The following is a 12,283-nucleotide window of genomic DNA, read 5'->3' on the forward strand; positions in this document are numbered from 1 at the left end:
ATCACCAAGTCATGCCATTTGTTTCCTTTTTGTGTCATTTAGTTATTTTTCTTCCAAGAAACAGAAGAGAATCTTTTGGTACAATGAAGAAGACACACACTGCTTCTAATTCTTGAAACACCCAGACTTACTTGTGTTATAGAATTTGAGGAATTTGAGGCCAAATGCATCCATCAGTTTGCTCATTCATTTGTTTAATAATTGATATGTACCCATGACGTCTCAGTCACTGTGAGAAGTCCAGGGTATAGTAGTGGACAAGGCTGGTGTGGTCCAGGCTCTTAAGGAGATTATAGTCTTGAAGGTCAGATACTTCCTCCGTAACTCTGAGAGTTACCTTTGATACTTACTGGATGTCAAAGGAGAGTTTGACAAACTGACCAGCCCTGGTCTGAGGTGTCAGAGAAGGTGAGGTAACAGAAATGACTTTTACACTGCAACCTGAAAGGTGGGCACAGGTGAGCCAGGTAAAGAGATGAGCTATGTGGAGGTGTGGTGGACCGGGAGGATGAAATACGAGTATGACTGGAGTGAAAATAAATAAATACATACATACCTACATACATACATACACACATACATACATAAAAACAAGGAAATAGGATACTTAGGAGACTTAGCGATGGCAATGATACCAGGCCAGGGGAAGAGGGAGGGACAGAAAGGAGGCAAAGATGATATGACCAGATAAAAGTTCATGACACTTTCTGAGGCAGACACAGAGAGAGACTTGGTGGGAAAGGTATCTGTGTAATTTTAGAGACACTGAGTTTGAGGTTCCTGGGGAATAGCAGAGAGGAAAAATTTAAAAAAATGGAAGCTGGGTTACAGAAGTGTAGGACTCATGTAGGCGGGGCTATAAACCTGGAATCTCAGCACAGGATGGTAACTGGTGCCAGCAGATGGATGAGCTTGCCCAGGGAGAGGGTGGGTAAGGAAAGAGGCCTCGAGGAACCCAACCCTGAACCTCTGCTGGAACATGCTGTTTAGAAGTCAAGGAAAGAGAGGGCTCTCTGGAAGCTGTGCTCGTTGGAATGGGGCCTAGATTCAACATTTTAATAAGCTCCATGCTGGTTCTGCCACGGGTAGGCAGAAGTCTGCCTTGGAGAAACCCATTCAGAGAGAGCTTGGACAAGGTCGACCCTCAGCTAATGTTGATTAACAAACGTGTTTTGTAATTACATATTCGTCCGTCTTTCTGTATCAAAGGACACAGATCTTCATTCATTCATTCATTCATTCATTCATTCATTCGTTCATGTTAGTCACACAGTAGTTATCCAGCAAATGGATAAAGCATGATTTATCTAAGCCATTGTTCACGGACATTCAAGTTATTGCCTTTTTTCCTTTATAAACGATGCAAAAATTAACACCTGCCTATTCTTCTGCTGCGTTATTTTTCTTATTTGTGAAAGAGCTCTGCAGAGCAGTTATTAAGTTCCTTGTGATACGTAATAATAAGTATTACAACTGGGCTCAGTGGCTCACACTTATAATCTCAGCACTTTGGGAGGCCAAGGAGGGAGGATCACTTGAGGCCAGGAGATTGAGACTAGCCTGGGCAATACAGTGAGACCTCATCTTTACAAATGAAAATAACAAACATTAGCTGTACATGGTAGTGCACACCTATAGTCCTAGCTACTCAGGAGGCTGAGGTGGGAGGATCCCCGGAGCCCAGAAATTCATTACAGTGAGCTATGATTGTACCACTGCACTCCAACCTGGGCCAGAGTGAGACCCTGTCTCTATTTAAAAAAATGTTTTAAAAAAGGATCTTTCTTAAGAGTTTTTGCCTTTTGAGTTTATGGTGTTTTTAGCCTTATGTTATTTATTTTTTCTAACAGCTATATAGCCAAATGTATCGATCTTTTCCTTTGTAAGTTCTTAGGCTTGTGGTACATTTTAAAAGTTTGATAAGTGGTACATCTGCCACCTAACGTCACCTGAGTCTTAACAGGACCAAGGACTGTATATTCTGTCAAATCCCCTAGGGCAATGGCACCTCTGTTGCTTGCACAGTTGGGTTACTTCTGTGCAGGTGAGGGCAGGAAACAGAGCAGGCTCACCTGGCTATACAGGGCAAGCATGTGACCTTGTTTGTAGCCAGCGCCTGTATTGTCACTGACTGTAGAAATATTTTAGTAAGGCATTCATACATATTTGATAGGATTCAAAAAATGGAAATAAAAAAAGAACACAGAAAACTGACAAACTATTCAGTGACAATACTGATATTCCCCAAAGATGAGCACTTTCCCTTGTAACTAACACCTGGTTATTTCAGGACTTGCGCGCAATAGAGACAGGAGGTATTACAATCCTAATCAAGTGTAACTCCAATAGCTCAACTTCCAGGAATTTACCCTAAATAATAATTGAACAAGTGGAAGATGTATGGTCAAATATATTAACTTCCTATTAGTGAAGAACTGTGAAGCACACAGGTACCCAACTGGAGCTGATGAACTAAGCCCAGGAGAGTCACACAGTCTTGTGACGTGGTAGGCACAGGCCCAGCTCTCCCACTCGTTAGCTGGGTGACCTGAGCAGGCGCCTCAGGTCCCTCATCTGTAAACCTCACTGGTTTACTGTGGGAATTGAGGCAATGCATAGAAAGTGCTTTAAGCTGTGTCCAGCATGTAAATAACCACACGTCTGCTGTTAACATATTAATGGCATGCTAATATTAAAATTATGTGGGAGGAAGTTTGAGTTGCCCAGATTTCATGGCATCCTGTTAAAAGAACAAAGGTTACCAACTCATGTGCATAGTAATAATTCCACATCTAGCTGTTCAGTGTGTGTGCGCATCTGTGCAAGAGGATATCTAGATGGATGAAAATCACAATCATAACAATTTGGGCAGAAATAAGGAGATTTTCGTAGCTATATTTTTCAGTTTTCTGTAATGAACACTTCTGACTGTACACCCAAAAAGGTAAAGAATGTTCTAGCTCTGTGTAAAGGTGGGGCTTAATTTTTGCTTTTTCATTCTGACCCACAGAGGCAGCACAGATTATCTAGAACAGTGATACAGGTTCAGGCCCTGTTTGAATCCGTACCTGCCGCGTGGTGGTCAGTGGTGTCCTTGGGCGTAACAAAAATCAGTGGGCCCCGGGGCTGTTCGCCTGATCTGTGTCTGGAGGAAAAGGGGTGGGGAAGAGATGAGAAGCAAAGCAGGGATTGGAACGAACTGGGGGGCAGGGGTGATGTGAAGAAGCTGATTCAAATTGTTGATACCGCCCCAGGATGGCTCTCGCAATCATTCTTTTAACCAAAACGAGGTCTCTGAGAGGAAGGGATGAAGGGCCAGCCAGGTGTGTGCACCTGAACCCAAACTCCTCCGGATGGACAGCCCTGTAAGGAAGTCCGGAGACAGTCACAGCATGCCTCGCCGAGTATCAGATGTGGCCTGGAACCCTCCAGCACTCTCGCACTGACATGAATTGTGAGTTAAGCAGATTCCTCAGCAATTCAGAGGATTTGAAAGTGATGGGCACTTGTGACTAACAGTAATGGTAGGTGGGGTGGAAAAAGGAGACCGTCCCGTGAACTTAGGAGGCATGTGGCCTGTCACAGGATCGAAAGGCTTCAGCACCTATTAATTCCCTGGCGACCCACTGTGGTGGTGTCATCAGACACACTGATGACAGTTAGGAGTTCCAAGGCAGTGCATCCATATACCCAAACTTTTACTCAAAAAGACTGGTGAATATTCCAGAATAATGTGTGACAGCTACACCCGCCCCCGCTGGGCCTAGGTCAGCAGACTCATCATGCTGTGGGGCTATCACTGGCTGCATCTCTAGCTAAGTCACCCCCTCTTCCCGAGGCTCAGACGTCAGTATTAAAACAGCCTGATGCCACCCGAATAACTCAGTCCCAGGATATGTAGAACAGCCCCCACTACTGGCTCATCCTCCATGTTTAGAGCCCAGGAAGAGGGAACTGTGGACACGCGGGATCCACCAGGAACCAGCACAGAGGGAAATGAAGCTACAGGGCTTTGGACACATTATTTAAGCCCTGATGCTCAGCGTCAACATCGGTAATATAAAGAAAGCCAGACCGCACAGGGCTGGTGAGGGCCAGGTGAGTTGATGCAGATGAAGTGTGTGGGAAGAGCCCAGTGAGCCGCGTGCCCATATGGCCCTCGTGCAGCAGCCAACAGTCAGCATCCTGATGCCGGAAAAACAAGGCGGAACAGGGACTGCAGGCACCCGAATCTGCCAGACAGGGGACTCCCCTACTCTAGCAGATATTCCTCCCCTTGGTAGGGGTAGGAGTCCTTTTCTAGTGCTGTTTTGGAGAGAACAGAACTGCTAACGAGGGACCAACTTCCTAAGGGGCCTGGCCCCTGACTCTTGGTAAATACAACCCTCCTGGGGAGAATTCTGGACTGAGGTGCATCCCCCCGAAACTCCAGAGTCAAAGCCCTAACCTCAGGACCTGAGAATGCAACTGTATTTGGAGACAGGGTCTTCAAAGAAGTTAAGTTAAAAATGGGTCCTTCGGGCGGGTCCTAATACCATCTCACTGGTGTTCTTAGATTCTAAAGAGGTTAGGACACACAGGAGGGACACCAGGGCCGTGACGCACACAGAGGAACGACCACGTGAGGACAAAGCGAGCAGGTCTGCAAGCCAGGGAGGCCTCGGGGAAACCCACTCTGCAGGCACTGTGAGCTTGTACTTCCAGCCTCCAGAACTGTGGGAAAATACATGTTTGTTGTTAAAACCACCCAGAATGTGGTATTTTATTCTGGCAGCCCTGGCTAGGATCAAAGCTGGTTCAGGATCATTCGTAGGAGACTAATGCAGATTTCTAGGGCCCATCCTAAAGCCTGCGGCTAAATAGGTCTGAAGTAGGGCCCTACCTTACAAACAAGCCTGCCCAGACCATTCGGACACAGGCGTCTACAGGCCAACCTCCGCACAGGCCTCACTAGGGCCTCAACTCCAAGGGTGGTCCACAGGTCACAGAAACAGCGCCACCTGCAGTTCATGAGAAATCCAGTTTGCAAGGCCCACCGGACCTGTGAATCCCAACCTGCAGGTTCACAGAAGCCCCTCAGGATCTGTAAGCACACTTTGAGGCTGAAACACAGCCCTGCAGGGCGCCTTTCGAGAGCATCAATAAATTGGTGTTCTATGGCCCCTAGGAAAGGGGTTGTAGAAAAAACTGGAATTCAGCATTTTGCTTTAGCTTTTTCTTCCTAAATGCCTGGAGAACAAATTTTCTTATGAATATTACCAACCCTCTGGGAAAGTAATAATTAACTGTTTACAAGACACATTGTACTATATTATAAAAATATTACAAAAATAATTACATGGAATAAGCCACATACTTAGTTTAATGTACGCATGTCTAATTGAAATCCACAAAAAGTTACATTCAAAACATTCTTTATGCACTATACTTGAAAACGTAAAATATAATACCAATTTAAGTACTTTCCCACATTAAACCAATTTTTCTTTTTCTAAAAAAATTTTTCCTAGTCGTTTTAGCTTTCTGACACCATAATAAAATAGAACAGAAAGAGTACATTAAAAGAAAAATATTAGGTAGAATGTTGTAAAACTTTTAATTTACCCATCATATCGAACATTTCCAAGCCTATTTTCCTGCGCCTCATCTGCCCGCAGAGAGAATGATCCCCACAGTCACGAGGGGTCAGCACTCTGAGAGCCAGTTGACACCGGACAAGCTGCTGGAACAGCTGGGGCACAGTTCCGCCTCTCCTCCAGCCCCTCCGTCCCATGAGGCCAAACAATGAGGACAGAGGGGCTGAGGAGTGTGCCCAGGACCCAGTCCCACATCAGCAGAAAGGTGGCGTCAGTGCTCGCAGTCCCAGCCTCACGCCGCATTGCAGTCATGGGGGATCTTCACACAGGGAGGGTGAGCTGGTTAAGAAGGCAGGTGATCCTCCCCCCGGATGCTTCGATACTTAGCCATGTCTTCCGGAAATACTTTAGAAAGTTCTTGAATCAACAGGCTTTTAAATTTCTACAAAGAAAATACATTATCAAAGGAGCTCTTCACATCAACACTCCAATAACTATTTAAAATATGCCTTTTGGAAGTTTAAACACATGGCCCACTAAGCAATACAGGGCCACGGGACTGACCTGAGACTTCCACTGGTCTCAGAGAGGAAATGACACCAATGGCGACATACGCAAAAGGAAGCGACACTGCACAGCCCCAGACATCACCACCAGCAGCATGATTCTGTACTGCTCAAAGGCACTGGTGTGACAAGAGCCTGCTGGAACTGTAATCCACGTCCCTTGTGGCCCAGTGGCTGTGTTCACATGGAGAGAGACGCTTCTGCTGGCAAATATAATTCTCACTCGGCTTTGCCAAGTGAAACAGAACAATCAAAACCATTGGCCCTTGCTACTGATAAGGAGTGCACTAGGCTCTGAAGGTGACACTGGACTCAACAACTCCTCAATCCCAAATGGACAAAACAGAGATGAGGCTGTGGGCACCGTAAGAACAACTATGACAAAACACTACTTCTGATGTGTGCTGTTTACCACCAGGAGGGGATCGCCTGGATGGGATTCTGGAAGGCCTGTGACCTGCCTGTGACTAGACAGGTCTCCTTCTGACAGCTCCTCCCCTTGCTCCTCCACTTGGCCAGAGCGCCAAGAGGCCACTGTGTGACCATCCCTGCCTGCGCACATTAGCCATGGCTGAGCACATGTGTCCTAGTCTGGCAACAGGCATCAGTGGGAACAGCACACTCACGTCCTCTGTGATCCTGGAGCTCAAGCAGCTGATAGAGGAGACAGAACAAACAGAAAAAGCAAAATTAAAGGGTAAATCTTGACCAGCATTCTCAAGGAAAGAAGCTTTAGAAAAGGCTGGTCCCAAAGGCCTCTTTGAAGAGCTGAAATCATCTGAGACTGGAAGGATAGAGTCGCCTGTGCAAAGAGAACATGGAAGAGCTCCAGGCGGAGAAAATGGCAGAAGAAAAGAACACAAATGAAAGGGTTGGATGTATTCCAGAACCGAAAACCAGGCCGGCGTGGATGGCCGGGAGGAGGAAGGGGCATGTGGTGTGAGCCGGGAGGAGAGGCAGGCAGGGGTCCCTGCCACACATGGCAACAGTCGCACGGCGCCAACAGAAATGAGTGGCCGCTAAGTCCAAATAAACAAAACACCAATTTGAATTACATTTGAGTCAATTTAAGAACAAATTATACATTAATGTCCAAGTGCAGACAGTTCTCTATATCTCATCAAGGCAAAGAAAAACTAAGTGATCTGGAGAATTTCATGACAGTGGATATGGTAAAAAGAAGTTTGGAGGCCAGAAGCTGGACAAAGAGAAAAATTAGTATTCAAGAATCCTCTAAACCAAAGAACAACGACTACAGAGAAAGCCTTCAACAGTAGGAATTACTACAGAAATAGAAAGTATCAATGCAATAAAAGTGCATCTTAAAAAAATGAAAATGATCACAGCCAGTGAGAACTAGCAATCACAAAAATTACCCTGGATTTTCTTAGGAGTAAGATTAGTGTATGCTTTTTATGCTATTACACAGCTGATATCTAATTTTACTTGCTGCCTATTACACAATTCAGAAATCTCAATGTGTAAAGTTATGAAAGTCAATATTCTAGCAAGTATGGAAAAAAATGAGTCTCTTAACCACATTTCACTGAGAAGGCATCTCTTCCCAGTGTATTTCTGACACTCCTTAGAGTCTTACCTTCATGGTGTCGATCTTGCCTTTAACTTGCTCATTTTTAGCTAGAGCCCTCTCCAGGCACTCTTTGGTGTAGAGCTGGGGGTTTCGACCTTGATCTATATATCTGGAAACATGATACATTTCAGTTAGCATTCCCATGCCTGACACCTATTCTCACAGCTTTCTGAAAGATATAGGGGGAAAAAGGTCAGGTATATATAACTGCACATGGCCTTGTTTAGTCAAAACTGAGTGTAGGAACCAGGGGAATTAAGATTCCCTCATTTACACAAGTACAGATAATCTGATTTCATTACTTCTGATAACATGAACAGCTCATAAAATCAAGTAATGATCACTTACAAACCCAAGCACGCTTCACAAGCCATACCTACCACTTTACATTTGTTTAGCATTTGCACTTTTCAAAATTCGTTCATGCAATTTATTACCTTTTTGATCCTTAGAGCAGCTTGTATGGTAAGGCAACTCTTGATAAAAGAAAAAACTAAATGAGATCCAGGGGTTTGGGCCTGGGTGACACAGGAGGACCCTGCTACGATGCAGCCTCCACTCTAGGTCAGCCCCGCTGCTTGGCAAAGCCCCTCCTCCTCTGTGGAGGAGCTTCAGGGGAAAGGAAAGGAGAACTACAAGCACAACAGCCCCAGCCCTGACGGCCCCAAGATCATTTTACAAACCGTTCCACTGCTTTCAAAAGAAGAGGAGGCTTGATATACCACTTTACTAAATACACCTAAGTAACTTAAATATAACAGAGACATTCTGTCCAATTATTTCTAAACAGTATAAAACTGTTACTTAGAATTTTTGACACTTCCCCCAGACATTATGTTCAGTATCCTGAAGATTTAATTAAACATACTACCTAGATCAATATCTATATTTTACCAAGAGCAGGCCACCTGCCTATTTCTGTACCCTAAAGAAATCCTTACAATTCAACTAAATTGAATCATTCATTATTTAAAAAACAAAAAACAAAAACTGAAAACTAACTCTACTTTCGTTTTTTATAATTGAGGCCAAAAATACATAATCACTTCAGAACAAAGATATCATTAGGTTATTACTAATGGTATAAAAAGTAGCCTTGATAGACAGCAAAAGATAAAAACATCACAAGTTCTGGAAATTCTATTTCATTTCACTGTTTTTGAAATAATGTAATGTGGCAAAATTACAGTTAATTCTAAACAAAACCTATCCATTTCTCAAGAAAAACCTGACAGGCTCACAGAATAAGGTTAACCATGTCAGCTAACGATCGTTTCTTCAACACCATGGACATCCTGCTCAGACTTGGTTCTTTGGAGACCCAAGGGTGAACCCACTCCTGCCCACACACATAGTCCTGGAGATAAGGGCCAAGCTCCTTTCATCTTAGCTAAAGACACAGTTGGTGTATATGAAAACGTACATGCTGCAAAGGCCACTGGGACCTGGGAATTCCTTCCACATTGGGTAGACATCGACCATCGATTTGCAGATTAAACTCCCAGCATCTGCTCTGTATTAGGGCTCACTGGCATACTCTTCCTGATACCCCAGGTCAATCTCATCCATACCTGTGCCTAGCACTTCCCTCTGCCCTTAAGCAATCTGTTCACATCAGTCTCCATTTGTTCTGCTTCAGAAGACACAGTAGTTACTTGCCACTTGTCACTATATGCATCCCCTGCACTCATAATCAGAAGAGCACAAAAGAGGACGCTCTGTATTCCTGGACTCAGAAAGCCAAAGCCAAGAGTCTGGAGCTGTCTCAGGTGCAAGACCTTCATCCCACCTGAAGTCAGAGACCTCAGTGGTGCCCACTGAGCACAGGTAAGGAACATGTGGCAAAGTCATCAGCAGGTGAACAGAAGATCAGAGACCAAGAAAACTACCTCTGTGCCTGTCTTTGTAGGCACTATAGCTAGAACTTGTACCTGACCTTTTGGGATGGAAAACAACCATAACTCTTTCCCTTTACGGCTCAAGGAAATCTAGTGATTTACATTTGCAGTTTTGCTGCAACAAATACTAGGATGTTCTTGCTGTTCCAAGCCAGCACCATCAAGGAGAGGCTGCTCTGCACTGGTCAAGAAAGTATGAGTCCGGGGGTTTTGTCTGAACTCTGACACTTACTAGGTAAACAACTTATTGCAGTTACTTATCAGCTCCTTCACGTGTGAAATCAAAGATGTGACCAAATCAATGTGATAAAACCTGGATTTCAAAAACCTAAAAGCTTATTCCTGTATGTGTTCTCAGGACTATTACTAAGATAGGTGCACACAACTCTCCCACAGAAAACAGTGAGCAGCCTCCCCAAACACGCTTAGAATAAAAACCCTTCTTTCCTCCTTCAACAGAACAGATATTTTCCTCTCTCAGAACTAGCATTCCATGGGCAGTTTGGGAACATCAAACAAGACTGCTTTTCAGGTTGCTTCTGGCTGCCATTTTTAAAAAACGTACAATATAGCCCTCATAAGAATTTTCACCTCTTAAGGAAAAAAGGAAGTTTTGTGGCTGTTCTTCAGCCTAAGCAGGACTTTGAGAACCTATGATGCTTTCCACATATTTAATAAGTTTTTTTTACATGTAACTTTTTTTCAACAATACAATATTAAGGAGATACTTTTTTTAGTTTTGTAATCCCATTAGAACGCTTCCATGAGGGCAGGTATTTTTGTCGATTTTTTTCCCACTGGCACATCCCCAGCACCCAGGCTGTGCCTACCACACAGCAGGCACTCAAATGTCAGTGATGAAGAAGTCACGATACCACACCACAACTGAACAAGATTTATACCCAAGACTAATACCAAGAATGTTACTTACTCAAAAACTTCTAACGGCACAGTAATATCATGAAGCTGCTGTCTGCACTTATCAATATCCTGTAAGCCAGTAACGATAAAATTCCTGGGGGAAAGGCAGAAACACAGGCGTCTGGTTAATTTCACTTGGCAGCATAAGCACCACCCACAGAGCTACCCAGCCAACTGCGGCTCCACACAAGTTCTACTCACACCTGTGCGGGTTACACACAGCTCTCACCTCTTTGGTTAGCTACAGGATTCCTAGGACACAGTTACAGTTACAAAATACCCTTACGTATTTGTTACTTTCCTTCTCAACTAGAAATTTCCAGTAAGGGGGATGGAGAAGGAACCTGGTGAAAAATATGAACCTTCTCTCCAAAACAACTACCTGACTGCATATGACTGTGTGTGCGGTTTCAGCAAACACATGGGGCAGCGGACTATACTCAGAAAGTCTGAGGGAAACAAAGCCATGCTGTCTGGTTTAGCTTCCTCTCCTCTCTGGAGCCTTCCTACACAGGCAGACTGGCCTGGCTATTCCCATAGTACTGGGTATGGAACCTCGGCTGCAACATTTTCTATGTCCGCGTCCCACAGAAAGCCCTTCTCGAAAGTGCTGTACTTGCATTTGCCTGTTCTCCATCCCAGGGCCTAGCACCATGAGCAGCACAAGGCGGGTGCCAAGAAATAATAATAATAAATGTCTGCAACTTTTCTCAGCACCACCTCCCCCCCAGTTCCTCCACTGTCAGGCCTATGCAGCAGGTGGCTTCGGAGCCTCACCTTCTGAGGCCTTAAATGGGCGCGCACTCACTGTGGAGCCTGCCTCCCTTCTAGGGACAGGGACTGAATTCCCAGAAGAGCTCCGGGAGGAAAAGGCTGGGAGGGGGTTACACATGAGAGGGGAGACGCTAGAAAAGAAAGCATGATTCACTTCATAGGGAAACGGAAAATATATCATATGGCCATGATTACGTCTCCAAAGGGGCCTCAAAGAGGTTCCTCTAACGCAAACTGGGAAACAGGCGGTTGGCAACAGGCGGCAGCGCGGGCCCCGCCCTCTGATCACAGCCAGGAAAGGCGCCCCGGGCTCCGAGACCAGACCAGAGGGCTGGCGGGGCAGGAGCAGCGGTCAGGCTCGGCTCTGGCTCCCTAGATGCCCGCTCCCCGAGCACACGCTGCCGGACCAGGCCCTGGGGAGACGCCGGCAACCTCGGGCCGCCACTCACAGCTTCTGGTTGAGCCCGGCCTGGCTGCTAGGCTGGAAGTCACTGACGATGATGCCGAGCTGCCGAATGTTCTCCACGAACTTCTCCAGGTGCTCCTCTAGGTGGTCAAACTTCTCCGCCATGGCCTCGGCGCGACCCCCACCCACAGACTCTAAGCCAGCTGCGCAGCAGGCGTGGCCCTTCGCTCCCACTTCCTGCTTCCGTCCTGACAGATACGACTTCCGTTTCCTCTGGGGGCGCGCGGGCGAGCTCTTGGGGGCGGAGCCTGGTTAGCGGGACGGGCGTGTTGGGGGCGGGGCCTAAGTGCGGGGCGGGGAGGGCTTTCCGGGATGCGGTATGGATTTCGGAGGAGGTTTCCGCGCGCATCGGGCCGAGTACTAACTGCTTGCACTCACATCAGATCTGTCTCGGTCATGGGAGAAGTTGAAGACTTCGTGCAATGCAGCATCTTCAAGCAACACACACATGGATGAAAATCCTAAAGTTTGCATGAAGGACCAATGACGGT

The 12,283-nt window shown here is 45.8% G+C and overlaps 1 protein-coding gene across 6 annotated transcripts in view; it reads right to left on the reverse strand.

Moving 5' to 3' along the window:
* MED10 (mediator complex subunit 10) overlaps positions 1 to 12,002 on the reverse strand; it is a 37,279-nt gene extending 25,277 nt beyond the window's left edge. For 5 of the 6 annotated variants that reach the window (XR_004056359.1, XM_030927395.1, XM_030927391.1 and 2 more), the window contains exons 1-3: positions 11,776 to 11,987; positions 10,563 to 10,646; positions 7,740 to 7,842 (exon numbers count right to left, since the gene is read on the reverse strand). Coding sequence is in view for 5 of the 6 variants with exons in the window: in XM_030927395.1 (XP_030783255.1) it covers positions 7,740 to 7,842; positions 10,563 to 10,646; positions 11,776 to 11,897 (309 nt within the window). In the remaining variant the exon portion in view is untranslated. Of the gene's footprint in view, positions 1 to 5,342; positions 6,019 to 7,739; positions 7,843 to 10,562; positions 10,647 to 11,775 lie in introns of those variants that run through there. The other variant, XM_010376018.2, reaches the window with a different exon arrangement.
* Positions 12,003 to 12,283: the final 281 nt, after the last annotated feature.

The sequence above is a fragment of the Rhinopithecus roxellana genome, chromosome 3 (genome assembly GCF_007565055.1).
Source record: "Rhinopithecus roxellana isolate Shanxi Qingling chromosome 3, ASM756505v1, whole genome shotgun sequence".
Taxonomy (NCBI): domain Eukaryota; kingdom Metazoa; phylum Chordata; class Mammalia; order Primates; family Cercopithecidae; genus Rhinopithecus; species Rhinopithecus roxellana.